At 57.1% G+C, this 16,693-nt stretch overlaps 1 protein-coding gene across 1 annotated transcript; it reads right to left on the reverse strand.

Moving 5' to 3' along the window:
* Nucleotides 1-829: 829 nt before the first annotated feature.
* On the reverse strand, nt 830-13,700 carry TNS2 (tensin 2). The gene is made up of 29 exons (XM_007949537.2): nt 13,626-13,700; nt 11,843-11,951; nt 11,314-11,351; nt 10,424-10,462; nt 10,077-10,115; nt 9,863-9,912; nt 9,441-9,612; nt 8,848-8,898; nt 8,389-8,511; nt 8,235-8,299; nt 7,797-7,880; nt 7,186-7,298; nt 7,029-7,089; nt 6,646-6,721; nt 6,250-6,379; nt 6,068-6,133; nt 5,877-5,990; nt 4,463-5,671; nt 4,203-4,350; nt 3,485-4,077; nt 3,279-3,368; nt 2,796-2,921; nt 2,504-2,596; nt 2,305-2,382; nt 2,053-2,130; nt 1,467-1,635; nt 1,307-1,375; nt 1,138-1,167; nt 830-968 (listed from the first exon to the last, which is right to left on the reverse strand). Exons 1-29 carry the CDS (start codon nt 13,698-13,700, stop codon nt 830-832), a joined length of 4,227 nt encoding a protein of 1,408 aa, XP_007947728.1.
* Nucleotides 13,701-16,693: the final 2,993 nt, after the last annotated feature.

The raw sequence follows: 16,693 nt of genomic DNA on the forward strand, positions 1-16,693 counted from the left end.
CCCTTGGCCCTCCCTTCAGGCCCTGCACTATGATGTCTGAAATGTATGTACAGAGCAGAGATGTTTATACAGCCAATAAAGATGGAGTTTCCGTATTTATCAGAACTCACTTGTCAGGGAACTCCTTTCTAGAACAGAAGGCAAGAGGCAGGGCTGGGAAGGTATGGGCAGTCGAGGGCAGCTTGCTCATGGGTGAGATGTGGACATATGTTAGGCTGGAGATGGGAATCATACATGTTCTGTGGGCCTGGGACACAGGTGTGCTCCTGGGAGACATGAGTCTTTGACCTTCCTGTGATCACCAAGGCATGACTCCAACTCTGACTGAAATTTATAGAAATTCTTTATTATTAGACAAAAATAGACTCTTTTTTTTTCCCTCTCTTTATGTGATCCCACTCTGGTCTCTCTGCTCAGAGAGGGAGGGTGAGGAGAGAGTGACTTGCTCTCCACCCCTCTCCCCTATCCCTGCCATGCTGGGACCTGCAGCTGGGTGGAGCTGGCAGGGCCTGTTTCCCCTCCAAGGCTGATGTTCTTGTGTAGCTGGGGCTGTCCTGATCCCCACCAGAGCTCAAGTTCTGATGCTTCCTCACCCTCACTCGCCCACCTCTGCCATCTGCTCACGTACAAGGTCATCATGGGCCCGTCCATTTAGCTTAGCAGGCTGGGGTCAGGAAGGAGAGCAGTGTGCCAGGCTGATGCCCACTCCTCATTCCTAAGGGAGGTGCTGGCTCCTGTGTCTCCTGGGAACCCAGGAGGAAGTGAGGGCTATGGGGTGCTGGGAGGGGGTGCAGCATTGATGTGAGCTCTTTGAGCTTGTGGGCGTCCTTCACTTTCTCTGGCCCAGTAGAACTTTGGTGATAAAGGTGACAATGGCTCCTGCAGGCTGATCTGGATCAAGTTCCGCGAAGAGGTGACATACGTTCTCCCAGGGACTCCCTGGCTTCTTGGCCACAAAACCAAAGATCCTAGGGGGACAAAGAGGGTGAGGAGGAGACTCGGCATCTCTTTTCCACAAGGAAATGCAGCTGGCTTTGGGTAGGCTGTTTCAGGAGGAGTTGCAAATGCCAGGGTTGGGTAAGATGGGGTGTCTGGATCCCTTGGAGGGAAGAGATTGGACTCATTGGGGAGGCTTACTTGGAGGTGGTCCCATCTGGGTTTGTCCATCTGTGGAAAGAGAAGAACTGTGAAGAAGTGCACCCTGAGGAACAGCTGCTGAAAGGAGGACCTGGGGCTGGGGAATATCTGGTCTGTGGGGCCTGATATGACCACAGGGGCTGTTGAGAGGCATGGGTATGGAAAGCACCTCCGGTCCTGAGGGTCAGTGCTGGAGAAGGTGATGCTGTTCACTGGATAATGACGGCGAAAGAAGATCCTACAAGGAAGAGGGTGGAGGAGGTCACACTCAGAAATCAGACCTTAGGGGCCTAAGCTTGGGGTTTCAAAGGCCTGGCCCACTGACTCACTTCCTTTGGTTGTCAGTCAGCGTAATGCCCTGGGCCGAGACCTTGAAGTGGACAACAGCTGGCACAGGGCGAGGGCTGCAGCTCAGAGCTGCAGAGCTCGCCCGGGCCACGGCTTGAGGGCCTGTGAGTGACTCTGTCTCCACTGAGGTCAGGTAGAGCACGCTGCAGGCTGCATGGGCAGGAAGTGGGTTGAAGGAGTCAGATTCATATCTCTGTCTACTTCCCAAACCCACCACCTCTTGTACATTGCCTAGCTAGTACTGTTCAAAGTGTATTAGAATCTCACAAAGTAACCTGTTAAAAAGGGAACTTCCATGACTGCACCAGATCTAGAGAGAGAAACTCTGGGAAAGGTAATGAAAATCTGCGTTCCAGCAAGCCATCCATGGTTCTCATGTTCCTAATACTTTGAGAACCTAGACTGAGGACTCCCTTTACCTCCTCCTGACACATACAGAGCTCCCCTGCCTTCATGGGTCAAATGCCTCCTTCAGGACCCACCCACCTCAAGGCCTTTCGCTGCCCTATACCCTGTATCTACAGTGACCCCCTTGATGCCCAGGGAGAGGGAGTAAGAGGTTTCTACCAGCACCCTGACGTAGGAGGTCTGCTGCTGTACTCATATTGGTGGGCACTGGGATCTCGGGGGTCTCTTCCAGAGGATCTGGGGGAAGGAAGGGGGTGAGTCAGGGAAGGTCAGAAGGGAGTACCATTCCCTAAGAACTGGAGCACTCCCTCCGCCATCCTTAGTGAAGGCTGGGAGCCAGGACCCCTGGGTTCTGCCTTTGGCTGGAGAGTGGATGGGGAGAAGTGGGGAGGACAGATTACAAGCACCCACCTTTACTGGGAATACGCAGGCAGCAGGGCAGGGAGATGGGGGAGATGGAGTGCTGGGAGACCAGGGCGGACAAGCTGCCTGCAGAGGAGGTGAGAAAAATTCTGAGATATTCACTCCCCCGGCTTTCCCACCCATCCTCCTGAGATTCCTTTGCCTCTCCTGAAACCAATCCGATTATACCTTCCCCACCCCTTCTCACCAAAGTGGGGCTCACTGGGACAGCCCTTGATCTTCACCCCTTTAGGCCCAGTCTCAATGAGGAAATGGCGGACCAGCTGTTCCAAGGGGTCTCCTGAGAGAAGAGGGAAGTGTAAAGCCTTAGCGGATTCCAGGTTCCCTATCTTCTCTCACAGGATTCTGCGGAGTGGGAGAGGTCATTTTTTGCCTCTCCCCACCACGGAGTGCATGCCCCATTCCATCTCTTGCCTCTGATTACCTACTCCCTCCCCCAGCTCCACACCCCTGTCCTTCAGGTTTTGGGCACTCTGTACCTTTCCAGGGCTGGGCACTGGGTGGAGGTGTGGCCACCTTGAGGGCCAGTCCGTAAGCCCCTTGGAATGAATGACTGTCCCTGATCAGGAAGGCCCCAGGCTCCTTGTCCTTCAGCAGGGTGATGGCTGGAGGTGGAGGGGAGGAGAAATTTTCACAGTGGCTGAATAAGCTTCATCCCTACTCACACCCCCAAGCCCCACTCTTCTGCTAACCAAGCTCCCCAAGCTGCTTTTGCCCTGACAAGGCTGTGGTAATGGTGGGAGTTTGGGGACAGACCTTTGGTGTTAACAGGTGCTTTAGTGGTATTGAATCTAACCTCCTTAGGCCCAAAGCCCAGAAGCACTTACTAGTCTGAGCCTCAGCCAAGGCTAAACTCAGCAGAGGCAGGAGGGGGCACCAAGGACTCAAAGGACAAGACTCAAAAGCAAAAAACAGAAGTCCTGGAGAGTGAGAGGGATGGGGGCTGGCTGGGTCCTCCTCACCTTGGTCACGGGAAAGGTGTGGCTTGTACCAGAACTTGGATGTATCCTGGACAAACTTGACATTGCTTTGGCTTTCTTGTGTAGAGGACTCTAGGACAGGGAGGGACTGAGCTCAGGCCTAGGGCATCCTAGTCCTCATGCCTTTCCCTTCCCTGGGATAAAGGTTTCTTCCAAAGTGGCCCTGTGCCCTCTCAAGGCCTTTATACCTGGAAGGTGGGGGGCATTATCCAGGAGCAGAGGTGCAAAGGTGACATGGTGATTGGTGCCTCTGGCTGGTGGTGAGGCCTGCTCTGGGCTCCAGGGCCCTGGTTGCTGTCCTGGCCCTGGCAGGTGGCGTTTCTCAGGAAGTGGGGGCTGGGCAGGGCCATTGGTATCATAGGATGCAGCCAGGGGGAAGGCAGGTGTGGGTGAGCTCTGAGGTGGTGATTCTGGGCTGGCCATAAGCCAGGGCATCTGGGCAGGCACAGGGGTGAGGGGGGACCCATCTGGGCTGTCTGGGGGGCCCCGAGGGCCCTGCCAGGGGGCATGGCGGAGGCCACGCAGTGTGGTGGGCACTGGGCCCCGTGGACTGGCACTGTCTGTGTGGCCCCCTGGGCTCCTTTCCTGAGGCCAGTCATTGGGTGAGGTGAGAGAAGAGGTCGAGGAGAAGGGGCCAGGGGTTTGAGGCTCAGGCCCACTTCTTGCTGGCAGCTCAGGAGTCTTTTCAGTGCCTCCCTGGGATGCAGGGGGTGAGGCCTCACCAGGACTCAGTCTCTGAGTGGGCGCCAAGGTAGGAGACCTGGTGTCCTGGTGTCGGGTGCTATAGGATGAGGGAACAAGTGGTCAGCAGGACTGCAGAGCCCCTGCTGTGAGCTGGCCACTCACCCATGAACCTTTGGTCCCTGATAGGACAAGCAAGTATCCAAGCGCTATCACTCTGCATACCTTTCCTTGCCCTGAACTGGGCTGCTGGTGTGCAGTGGCGTTGAGGGAGCAGACAGCTCTGAGGTGGCACTGCACTGGGTGTCTTGAGACCGAGGTAGTGTGCTGTGCCCGCTGGGGCCCTCCCTCCATGTGACTTGCTCATGCAACTCTGTAGTGGAGACAGAGGTGAGGCTGTGAGCCAGGAGCAGGCTCTCGATTTCCTTATGCCCCCTGGACTTCCCCACCATCTCCCAGAGCCCTCTTTTGCCCTGGGCCCTCACCTGCAGATGCCAAGGGCCCAGCTGAGGCCACATGCCCGGGCAGGGGATACCGGTCCCCTCCCTCCTCAGCAGGGATTTCGTAGCTCAGCTTCCTGGATTGTGGGTAGGGTGGGCTTCCCGGGGAAATGGAGCCAGACCGTGGAGAGTGGGCACCAGGGGTGGGATATCCTCTGCCCTCATCTGGAGACCCACAGTTGCGAGGCACCCGGCCATATGCTGGGCAGTAACTAGGAACTGCTCCTCCATAGCCATATGCCACCAGGGCAGGGTACCCTGGACGCCCATACCTGCCTTCTGGGCACAGGGTGTAGGAGCAGCTCTCATGCCCCTCCTCTACCTTGGGGGGCTTCAGGCAGCTGAAGTCGGTCATTGGGGCATGGTGATGCCCGCAGGCAGGCACTAGCAGGGGTAAGGGATGCCCTGGCCGCACTGGGTGCAGGAGAGGCTTGCCAGCCTCTCCCGCCCACCCCTCTCCAGCCTCCCTCTCCAGCCGCAGCCCATACAAGGCTGCTGTGGGCAGTGTCAGCTTCTCTTCACAGACAGGGCATGGGCATAAGGCAGGCAGTCCAGGGTCCTCTAGGATCACCACCTCCCGGTAGCCTGGGGTGCGGTAGCCAAAGTCTCCATTGGCTGGTTTGCCCAGCTCAGGCTGGTATGGGTATGGCCCCTCGGACAGTGATCGGCAGAGGCGCCTCTTCTCCATAGAGGTCTCAGCATAGCCCTGGGGGGGCCCATCATAGCCCCCACAGGCCAGTCGGCGTCTCTCCAGGGTTCCCTCTGGCCGGTAGTATCCCCCATTGGGGACTCCACAGGGTTCCCGGTAGCCCTGGCGGCAGGAGCAGTGGCGGCTGAGCCCAGGCCTGTGGCCTGAATACATTCCGAGGTGGGAGCCTCCGCCTGTGGGGGGCTGCTCCTCGTCATCTAGGATGGCTGTCTCACGCCCTGCTCCCCGGCTTCCACTGGCCACTCCACAGCCTCCCAAGAGGCGATCCAGCTCCTGCCGCTCAGCGGCCGTTGGTGGTGGCCGACCTGGGGACTCAGCAGCTGGCTCTGTGGTCAATGTGGATGAATGACCGGAGTCACTGCTGACAGAGAGCATGGGGGCTGGAGGCGGATCTGGAGAGGGTGCTGGTGGGGTCTGCCGGGGAGCCCGCTGCACCTGGGCATAGGGACTGCCATCCACAGGGCCCCGGGTATGGGTCAGGGAGCCTGAGTGGGGAAGAGGATTGGGTAGGGAGGATAAGCAGGGAAGAGGGAGAAAGAGAGATGGTTAATGTGAGGAGACAGCTCTGGGGACTCCAGAGGCCTGGGGGTGGGGCTATTGGGAGGGGTATTTGCTGGGGAGCAAGATGTGTGCTTCCCTCCCCTCCACCAAACTAGCACCTCCTCCCACCCTGGGGCCCGCATCACACACCGTCCACACTGTCCTCGTGGCGCTGGTTGAAGTTCTCATAGGAGTCCCAGCGGACGGCAGGTTCTGTCGTGTTGTAGTCAACAGAGACGGAGGAATCATTCCGAGGGGTGCTGCCTATGGAAAGGCCATTCAGGTGATGAGGAGCAGGGCATATACAACTTTCAGCCCTTGATTGAAAGCTCTGTTCTTACCTTTGATCTTCTCAGGGCTGGAGGAGAAGACAAACTCCACTGAGGCTTGGAAGGGGAACCTCTCATCTGTGGGGAGTAGACAGTGAGGAGCCAGGCACCACCCATGCTATGCTCTCCTGCCTGCCCTCCACCTGCCTGCCCCTCACTGGGCCCCAGCCCACCTCCACTCGCTGCTGACTCACCCATCCAGGCCTCATCCAGCTGGTCCTTGTTGAAGGTGAGCAGTGGTCCATGGATGGTGCATGTGTGGAACTGGACTCGGAACACAAGAGTCCGGTCAGTCCCCCGGCCACCCTTGTGATAGCATGTCACCTGGTTGAGGGGAGGGAGGCTGTCAATGCTCAATTTATGCCTCCTCTGTGCCTCCACCCTGGTGACAGCCCAACCACAGCTTCTGCCTTATCTCAACCTCAAAATGATCCCTTCACCCCATCCAGGGGACTTTCTTCCCACCCTCCACTCTGCCTTGAATTCATCACTCACCAGAAGACTGTGCAGCAGACAGGATACATACCCCACACACACACCTTGACCCATCCCCGGGACTCTCCTTTTTGTTGGAACCTCCCCCCCCTCACCATGACATCGCCTTTGAGGAGGAGGGCTGGCTCCAGGCTGATGCAAAGTTGCTGGGGACCAGGACCTGCAATGCAACTGTGGGAAAGACAGGAGAAGGCATAGCTGAATTAGAGGTACCTGGGTTCAGACATGGCTCTGTGCACAGTTATGAGGGAATTGGGACATCTGAGTCTGAACCCCAAGTGAGAGACTTCAGCTAAGCCTCAGCTTCCCCATCTTTAAAATGGGTTCCCTAATGATATTAATGTTCAAGTGTAGTGGCTGAAGCTGGAGGGAGGCCCAGACGTCTAAGGAGCCTGGGGAAGCAGGAATCCAGGAAGTGGGGTATAGGGGAGCTGACCTGGCCATGGGGATGTCAGGGGCCTGGGAACAGGGCACTCACTACACTCCAGATGTGTAGACGAGCTGCATAGACTGGTAGATCTTGAGGAAGGGCTGGAAGCCTGGAGGGTAAGGAGGAAAAGGTACATGAAGGGTGCTGAGTGGAACAGGGTGTGTGTGGGGTGACTGTTCCATGAGTACATCTCAAGTAGACTCACCTGTGCCGGGTTCAAAGGCTGGCAGCATGGGTATGAGCACATAATGCAGGAAGAGAGGGCTGCTGTTCATCCTGATGGAGCCGGACAGTAGACCACTGAAGTAGTTGATATATCTGGGGGTGGGGAGGAAGTATCAAGGAGAACATAAGCCCCTTTCTCTGAAGTTCCCCTTGTATCATTTCAGTTATGCACACTCTCCACCCACTCTGGGAAGCCCTGATCTTTCCAGAACTTCCCTCTCATCTTCCAACGTGCTAGAAAGTTCTTCCTTGCATCTAACTTGAACTCCTCGTGCTGCCTCAAAGGTTTTGTACTTGCTGCTCCCTCTGCCTAAAATGCTCTTGCCCCAGATCTCTGCCTGACTGCCCCGAAAGCCCCCTCTGCATCACATGGCTTGGTTTTATTTTCTTCATAGTACTTATCATTGTCCAAAACAATCTCTACTTATTCTTACATTTATTGTCTTCTACTCCACTAGAATGTAAGCCGCACGAGTGCAGGGACCTTGTTTGTTCTATAGTCTCAGCAACTGGCACAGTGCCTGGCACACAGGAGGTGCTCAATGAAGGCACGGTGAATGAATGGGAGAATCATCCACCCAGGCTGCTCACCGGCGCTGGGAGGGCTGCAGCTCCGCGGCCACTTTGTCCTCGCAGAACTTCCGCATGGTAAGTGTAGCCAGTGCCTGGTCTGCCCTGGGGAGACCAGGGTGGTTTTTAGGGGAAGTTTAGGGGCTGATCTCCATTCTGGCCTCCCGTCCCGAAGTCCCAGGGGAAGAAGGAGAGGTATGATCCCTCCAAGCCTCAGAGTAATCACTTTACTAGTTGTTGAACACCTCAGACAATTGTTCCCTGAGTTTTAGTTGCCTCAAGTGTGAAAGGAGGCAGTAAAACCATCTATCTGCTCAGGACTGAGGTGAAGTGCAAGTAAAAAAATGGAGATGGAAATGTCAAGTTTATGTTAAAGGATTCTGAACAAAGCTGAGCTTCTGGGAAGATGGAGGAAGGGCCCTAGAGGAAGGGGCCACTTAGGTGGTAGTGCAGCCTTACCCAGCGGAGATCTTGCTGTAGTGCATGTATGCAGAGACGATGACCCCAAGTTTGCCCTTGCTCCCCTGAGGGGCAGAGAGACAGGGATGGAGGGCTTGCTGGGGCTGCAGGCTGAGAGCACCCAAGCCCTGCGCACCCTGAGGGCCCAGCCCACCTTGCAGTACAGTACAACCACGTGCTGTGGGTCAGCACTGAGCCACGTCTCCATGGCCTTGCAGATGGAGCACAGTTTGTCCAGGGGCGGGGCGTGCAGCTCAGGCCAACCAAAGTCCTGAACCTGGGAGGTGCAAGAGGGTGACTGGCAGTGGGGTGGCAGAGGAAGAGAGATGGATGGGAGTAGAAGGGGAGGGGGCGTGGGAGCCTGGGACAAACACCTTTTTTTTTTTTTTAAATCATGTTTGTCCATGTCAGCCTTAGCACTTTCCTTACCCCCAAAATGGGCTGATACCCTGCTGCACCATGTATGTTTTAGGGTGTCTCAAGTAATATGTTGTATAGGAAAGTGCTTAAGAGTGAAGTAAATGAGATTTGCAATTATTAATAATGAAGAAGCTGGGAGGCTACTAGTGTGGGCTGGTTGAGTTTACCGCTAAGCAGGCCATTGCCCTCCTACCTTGGGATTTAGGCGGGTCAGATCATGTCTTTTCTCTGAAAGGTTGAAGAGCTGCAAATAAAGAGCGCTTTAGCCAGAAGAAAGAGCTCTGGTGGCCCAATGGCTAAAACATTGGGCTGCTAACCAAAAGGTCAGCAGTTCGAACCCACCAGCCGCTGGGCGGGAGAAGGCTGAGGTAATCTGCTTCCACAAAGATTTACAGCCTTGGAAATCCAACGGGGCATTTTTTACCCTATCCTATAGGATCGCTGTAGGTCAGAATCAACTCGATGACAGAGGGTTTAGATGGAAGAGACTTCAGAGAGGGAGGGACACTGGTGGGTGGAGATGGTATCACCCTCTGTGACCCAAGTGAGACCGGGCCTTTAAAACGCGGAGGTTGCTAAGGCCGGATCTAGCTCTGGCAACCCAATAGCCTGTGTCCCAGGAGTTTCAAGTCAACTGCTGCTCCATCGCCCCGCCCCGCCCCCCCCACCACTCGGACTCCGCCCCTGGTAGCCTCGCCTCCGCTAGTTTGACATCAACGAGTAGCCATGCCCATCTGGGCTTCCCAGCCCTCTCATTGGTTAACTCCGGTAGGCCCCACCCCTCACCAGGTATTTGTCGCGGTGCTTGGATTGCAACACGTGGGCCAGCTCGCGCAGGTGGCCCCGGTGTCGCTGCTCGTCGGGCCGCGCCGGGAAGGCAGCGGCCAGGATCCGCTCCGTCACGTATGTGAGGTCTAAGTCCCAGCGCCGCTCCATGAGCGGGTCCAGACTGAAGCTCCTGGGGAGGGAGCGGAGCCTACGTAAAGGCACGGAGGGACTGGGCACCCGAAGGTGGCTAGTGTGATGGAGGAGTGTCTGGCAGACTCCGGTGAGGCCTGCTGAGTCCTGAGGATGACTAGGGGTAGAGGGGGAATTACTCTGGGGAGGAGGGTTTGTCCCCGGGACCTCTCTGAGGGTCGCGCCCTGGGCTGAGGTGTTGGGCCGGCGGAAGTGGTCCTGTGGGCCCCCTTCTCGGCACCCCTACTGACCTGGGCAGAGTGCTGCGCTGCCTTGAGTGGTTCAGAGACTTGGTGGATCCCTGGTGGGTGAGAAACCTTGTCTGGACATCTCTTCAGGTGCCCTCCACTCCAGCTTCCCCACTCCAGAATCCCATGTACTTTTTTGTCCTCAGAAGAAACCTAGGTTCTTACTTTAAAAGCTACCTGCTTCTAACCCTGTACCCCGACTCCTCCATCACCTTACCAGGTGCTCTATACGCCTGACTGGGGCCGTGTTCCGCCGCTAGAGGGAGATAGGGGAGGAAAGGTTGTGGTTAGGGCCTGGGCCAGCCTGGGGATAGTTTTTTTGGGTGGATGTCAGCATCCCTGTGAGGGCTGTAGTTGGGGAGAAGGGAGAAGGAGGATTCTAGGCACCAGCAGGCCCCAGGGAACAGAGGAGAGGGCTTAGATATCTTTTTTTCCTCCCCTTCAGGATGACTAATAGCCTGTAGCAGTTCGAGGTAACCTGGGAGCCCTCTCCAGGGCCACCAGACTTGTGGACGTCTCAGTCAGGTCCCTTGCCTCCCTCACCCCATCCCAGAACACACTCACCAGCTCCACTGGAGGCAAGGCCTGACAGGATGAAGTCACCTGGAGGGAGACCTGAGTGAGGGGCTGAGCTCCTGGAGAAATGAGCTCTCCTGGGCTTGCAGATGGGCTGCTTCAGCAAGAAGGTGGAGGGGCTGCCAGAGGATGGGCTCCCACTGAGGTTTCTCTATTTAAGGGAGCCTCCCCTCTGGCCTCTTGGTCCCCCACCTCTGGGCCCCCCACTTGTTACTCTTGGCTCCCAGCCCCCTGCCCACACAGACCCTCATTCATCCAGCTGCAGGGCAAGAGTTATATATAGAGCCGTGCAGGCAGGCCATAGCCAGGGAGGGACACTGGCCTCTTTCACCGGGAGACCCCGCCCCTGGGCACAGAGCTCCATCAAGCTAACTCCAAGGCCTTGGGACCCCTTGTACTACAGGAGGACCAGGGAACTTCCTCAGAGAGGGACTGTCTCAGGTCCCTAATGGCCAGTGGGTGCTAGCTAGGGCCTGTGCCTTCTTCCTGGTCTTTCCAGGGCCTAGGACAAGACCTATCCAGGCATCCTTAGGACCCTTCCTCAGAGGGAAGGCACAGCCCATCCGGCTGCCCAGTCTCTGAAATCCTGCTCCCCCCCCCCCCCCCCCTCCTCCTCCTCCTCTCCATCCCCCATTCTCTCGCCAGCTGCAGGCTGGGCACAGCACCAAGACAAACTGCTGTCTCGATGTCCACCCGCCAGGGGGTGGAGGGTGGTTCTTAAAGGGCCCAGTACAGCATCCCTTCCCATCCCACAGGGGTTCCCCACTGATGAGCGAAGTGGAGTTGAAGGGTCAGTGCCAGTTGGCTGGACAAGCCCCTTTGGGAGGAGGGAAGGGATCCCAGTTCCCCTCCCCGATCAGGTAGAAGTAGGTACCCACCTTTGCTTCACATTTTCTGTGTGTTGCCACCTTGCAGACTGGAGGGGGAGAGGGGAGGAAGAGGTGTTAGCAGGAGCCTGGTGGGGCAGTAGGAGGGCTAGGCCACCTCTGACTCCCCAGGCCCCAGAACTAGCCCCTGGGACTTCAGGACTCCAGCAGTACTGAGCTGGCTGAGTGGGCAGCAGGAGCAAAGTTAAAGGGAAGAGGGTGGCAGTGGGGTGCTAGCCAGAGTAGAGAGGGAAGGAGCCAGGAGTCATGTCCTGTGGTTGGGTTGGGATGAGGAGGCAGGGAGGGAGGGAAGCAACCAGTCATACTTCAAGGTGGGAAGGTGGTGAAGAGTATTGAGTCTCCTGGCTTGCTGGGGTAATTGTCATGGGGATCAAGGGCCATTTGAAGGAGAAGGCAGCTGCTGCTTGGCTACCGTGTTGCCTAATCCAGCAGCATCATTCACATTAGATTTTATGTAGTATGACTCTGCCTCCTGGGCACTGGGTAGAGGGTCTTAGAGTCACAAGACAGGGCCCCTCACCTCTGCATGAGACGCCTGCCCCATCGATGGTCACCTTACAAACTGCACAGACTGGCGGTTTCTTCCGGAAAACCTTCTCCCGGAAGCTATGTGGCTCAGCTTTCCTAGGCTGGGGGTGGAGGGACAGACAGATAAAAGTGTCAGTTCCCGGTGGGCTCATCTCCAGGATTAGGCAGGGACCTTAACACCACACTTGTTTCTTTCTTCCTCCATCCCAGTAAAACACCCAGACTCAGTCTAGCTCCCCCACCCCCAACCAGAATGCACTTGGCCACAGCTGCTCCGGGGGAGTGGTAGGGCCTGTCCTACACAGTGCATGGAGTCTGACCACAGCTGCTTCAGGGGAGTGGCAGGGCCTGTCCTACACAGTTCATGGAGTCTGACCTTTGCATTACCCTAAGCTGGTCAACTCCTCCACAAAGGATCACTTAGGCCTCTCATGTGACTCTGGTGTGTGATGCCCTTGGTGGGGGTGCTCTCTGACACCCCTCAATGTGGATTCCCTGTTCCTCCCCTCATCTTGCCATCTCTAGATGGAGGCCTGTGTGGAGAGTGGGCAGGGAGAGGGGTCCAGACATGTCATGTGTAGCATGTCATGCAGCAGCCAGACTGACCCAGCAGGGGTGGCTTTAGCCAGTCCTGCTCCCCTGGCTCCTGTTGTCCCCATGTTCCAGGAAGCTGACATGCCCCCCTCCCTCCCCTGTCAGAATAACATGTTTACTCTTTGTGCGTTGAGGCGGCAAGCAGCAATTGTGTAAGGGGGGGGGCAGGAGGAATGCTGGAAAAGAGGCAGATAGCATGACATTGGGGAGAAGTGTTTCATTTCGCTGCCTTGCTGCCACTGGTTACAGTCTCTTGAGGCAGTTCAAGTGGAATTCAAGCATTCAGTGGAGCAGGGGATAGACCAGATGTCCTTTTCAGCCCTTCCTCAGCCAGAGATGCAGTGGACAGGAGGCTGTGATGACCCTTATGACCCAGGTCTATCTCACTCCCATCCTCTCCCATTTTGGGTCCACTCTCCCATCCTCTGGGAACTCCTCTCTCTCCTACCCATTTTTCTCCTCCTCTGAAGCTCCAGTTCTTGCTCCTGTCTCCCTCATCCCCATAGTTTTGTCTCTTGTTGCCCTGAGCTGCTTTTGGGATAAGGCTGAGATGAGGTGGAGAGAGTTGTGAGGTTTCCACGCCGCCCCAAGCCCGGGGACCCAGGCAGTACCTCTGGTCTCCTGGCTGCCCCTGGGGCAGCTGGATTAAACCCAGCCTGGAACCCTTCTGGGCTGGACCAAAATTGCCAGACCCACCAGGAAACTTGGGTGCATTTTGGCATTCACAGTGTATACAGATGATGTCAGTGGAAAGCAAGCCTCCAGTTTCTAAAACACCCCTAAGACCTGGCCTTTTTCTTCTCCGTCATCCCCCACCCCTTTTCCTCTAGACATTTCAGGTCAGGGAAGGGGCCTGATCTCTTGGCCTTGTTTTAGTGCCCTGGGATGGTGCTGGGCAAGGTCCTGCAATGAAATGCCTGGGGTGCAGATTTGGGGGGCCAAGACCTCCAGGGGGGCCCAGGCTAGGGCAGGGAAGTGATAGAGGAACCAGGATCTTCTCCAAACCCGCTGCTCATGCTATGGCCCCAGGCACCCCAAAAGGGCAGAGTAACCAGGGAACAAGGGAGAGAAACCCCAGGAAGCTGCAATGGGAAGAGGGTCTGTCCTGCGCCCTCTTTCCCTCCCCCACTGCCCACACTCCCATCCCCGACCCTCCTCTGCCCAGATGGGGGCACTCCTACCCTGCTGGTGGCCCGGCTGCTGTCCCTCCTCCCCAGGGCTCTGAGCAGCCTCTCCACAGGGCCGCTGGACTTCATGGTGTCTGGCCGGCCTGGGTGCTGGCCGAGAGGCCTGAACAATGCTGGGGCCTGGCCGGAGCTTCCTGGAAGCGGCCTGGTGGAGGCAGCCGCTTCCCCTGGGCGGAGGGGAGGTTGTCTGGCTCGTGTGAGGAGAAGCCCGGCCCTGGAAGTGGAGGGGAGTGCAGGCGGGAAGGGGGCAGGTCGCTGCTCCAGGAAGTGGGGTGGGGGGAGGATGTGGGGGAGGCCAGGAGATCAGATTCCCAGGATTTACCCTGCTGGGAGTATTAGCCCAGGATCCTTTGGGCCCCTGGCTCCGGAGCTACCAGGACTCCTGTGTGATATTCCAGAGATCCACCCAGTCCAGGGATCTGCAGGGATCCAGGGTCCTGAGATCCAGCCCCCTTGGGGTGGGGCGGGGGCAGGGTGGGAATTCAGGTCTCAGGGCAGGGCTCAAGGGCCAGCAGGGAACACTGTGTCCCCATCAGCCTCCCAACCTAGCCTCTCTAGCCCTCTTGGGACTTCCTGTGGAGAGGAGGGGCTGGGAACCACTGTCCCTGGCCCGCCCAGGATCTAAAGTGCATCCTAAGTATCCTCAGGGTCAGGGAGCCTGATCCTGAGAGTGGGCCTCCTTAGGGCAGGAAAAATGTGAGTGAAGGCCAGTTTTCTGCCTCAGTTTCCCTGGTTGTGAAGTAGGGAAAGGAAGATACGCACTGCCTGCTTGCCACACACACTGCGAGGCCAGGCTGCTCCAGCCCACAGACTGTTTTGTCCACAGGAGTGATCCATCCTCCTGTCACAGCCGCAGGCATTGGTGCTCCTCTTGACAGCTCCCTAGCTGCTCTGCTTGGGACACGGTCCCCTCACTTACCTATCCCTGGCTTGGTTTCAAGCCCACCTCACAGACTCTGAACCTGTCATCTGAACCCTCCATCTTAGGCCTTCTACCCCAGGGCCCAAGCCCCCAGTGCTGTGCCTTCTCCCCACTGTGCCCCTAAAGCCTGAATACTACCTTCATGGCTCTTCTGGTTCTGTTCTCCTTCCTCATCGGCTGTCCAAGGGCCCAAGGACTGGACAGGCGGCCCCCCTCCCGACACATACTCCTAACACATACTCCACCTCCCTCAGTGGGCCTCCTGCCTCCTGGGAACATAGCCAACTTCCTGTCCCAGGAGTCAGGGAAGGGGGTGGATGAGGCCTTAGGAAGGGGTTAGTAATCTTCCCAAAACACTGAGGGGTTAATGGTCTGAAGGTCATCAGCCTCTAGCCTTAGGGCAGCAGCCTCCCCATTGGCAGGAGTTGTCAGTTAAAAGAATGTGCAAAAGTGTCGTGTCCCCCCCCCCCCATTTGCATGGTATTTACTCAGTGCTCAGGCAACTCCCAATTCTCCCAGGTCTGCCTTCTCCCACCAGATCCCTCCAGGTCCCTTCAGCTAATCTTGCCCTCCCTCATGCGCATCTGTACTGGTGGTCCAATCCTGTAGTCTCTGGGATGAGCCCCAGGCTGGGAGCCCACCCAGGACATTTTCATGTCTGGCTGGGTGTAGGGTGAGGGCATCTTCCTTGAAGCTCCAATTCTCTAGGCCAGGAAGTCTGTTTCCTAGGGTACCTTGGCCAGTGGGTGGCATCTGTATAGCAAGGCCAGGGCCCTCAGCCTATAACTGGAAAGGGTCACTAGCTTTTCAATTTAACCACACTTTCCCAGCCTTGGCTGGGTCCCAGAACATTCCAGGCCCTTGGCCAGTGTGGGCAACTAGGCCAGGCCTAGTCTAGCACCCAGCACTATTTGGGGAGAAGAGGAACACTGTGGTGAAGGGCTTTCCTCAGCCCAGTTCCCTCATTGCACATAACTGACCAGGACCCCCTTAGCACATTTCTTTGTATTCCCACTACCTGCAGATGGGCTGAATAGTAGTACCCTTACCTGGCAGGCCCCCTCACCTGGGACTTGTCTCCAAATGTCCTCTGACCCTCCCTGGTCTCCTTCCCCCTAGGCCCAGCAAGGTGTCCAACCTGACTGAGGCTCACTAACTCCTGTGTTGGGTGGCCAACACCCTGTGGAACACTTCTGAGGGAAGATGGGGACAGAAAAGGGCTGGTCCCTCAGTGGGTGTCTGAAGGAAAAAGCAGCTCACTGTGACAGGGCTGGGAAGGTACTTCCAGATCACTAAGAGTTGGAATTGACTTGAAGGCAGTGGATTTTTTCCCTAGGACCCTCACTTTTCTCCTGCCTGGAACATTCCAGAGCCTGTGAGCAGCTCCCCCAGCCCGGGCCCCCTCTCACTCAGAAGCCTTGGGTTTGTTTGGAGAAACCCCCTCCACCCACACACCCCCCTTCCTGGAAATAGCTGTGGTTGGATGAGAGGCTGGGAAGCCAGGCCCAGTAGAGGAGGAGGGGTGAGGCCCAGGGAAGGATTGAGGGAAGACAGGGTTTATGGGGTGTGCCCAGAGGGATCAGCAGAATAAAAGTAGAAGCAGAAGGGGCAGATGAGTGAAGTGGGGCTGGAAAGTCGGACCAATTCCATCTGTGCTTGCTTTCTGCCTCAGTTTCCCAAGATGTAAAGTAAAAAAGGAAAAGACTACCACTCTCCCATACAGGAGCCCGAGTGCTGCTTCCTGCCAGGTCCCGGGCCTATAAATGTGGAGTCAACTTGCGCCACTGCACTACAGAAACCGCACCTCGTGCACAGGGCGCGCGCGTGCGCGCGCAAATGCGTGGCGGGAGAACGCAGCGCCACACCTGGCAGTGTGTGCGCCCAGAACGAGAAGGCGTGAAGTTCCGACGGCCGGACAGAGTGCGACCGTGGCTCATGCCCGCCTCCTGGTCGCCTTCACGGCCTCCAACTGTGGCTGCGTTGCCGCAGCCGCCCCGACCCTCTGCTCAGGGGCGCCCACCCCTCTCCCCGCGCCCCCTGGCGCCGGCCCCAGGCATTGCCCGCCCGGCCGTGACGCAGAGGCTGCCGCCCTCCGGCCCAGCGAGCCTCGGCCACTCACCTGCGGGGGGCGCCCGGCGGG

The sequence above is a fragment of the Orycteropus afer genome, unplaced genomic scaffold (assembly GCF_000298275.1).
Source record: "Orycteropus afer afer isolate SDZICR_OR568_19922 unplaced genomic scaffold, OryAfe1.0 scaffold00247, whole genome shotgun sequence".
NCBI lineage: Eukaryota > Metazoa > Chordata > Mammalia > Tubulidentata > Orycteropodidae > Orycteropus > Orycteropus afer.

Bases quoted from the DNA above. Each gene is read 5' to 3' on its own strand.
- TNS2 (XM_007949537.2), bottom strand. From the start codon at position 13,700: ATGAAGTCCAGCGGCCCTGTGGAGAGGCTGCTCAGAGCCCTGGGGAGG. The intron at 8,512-8,847 runs GTAGGAGGGCAA...TGCACCTCCCAG, and splicing joins TGACCCGCCTAAATCCCAAG to GTTCAGGACTTTGGTTGGCC. The intron at 2,597-2,795 runs GTACAGAGTGCC...CTCTTCTCTCAG, and splicing joins CAGTGCCCAGCCCTGGAAAG to GAGACCCCTTGGAACAGCTG.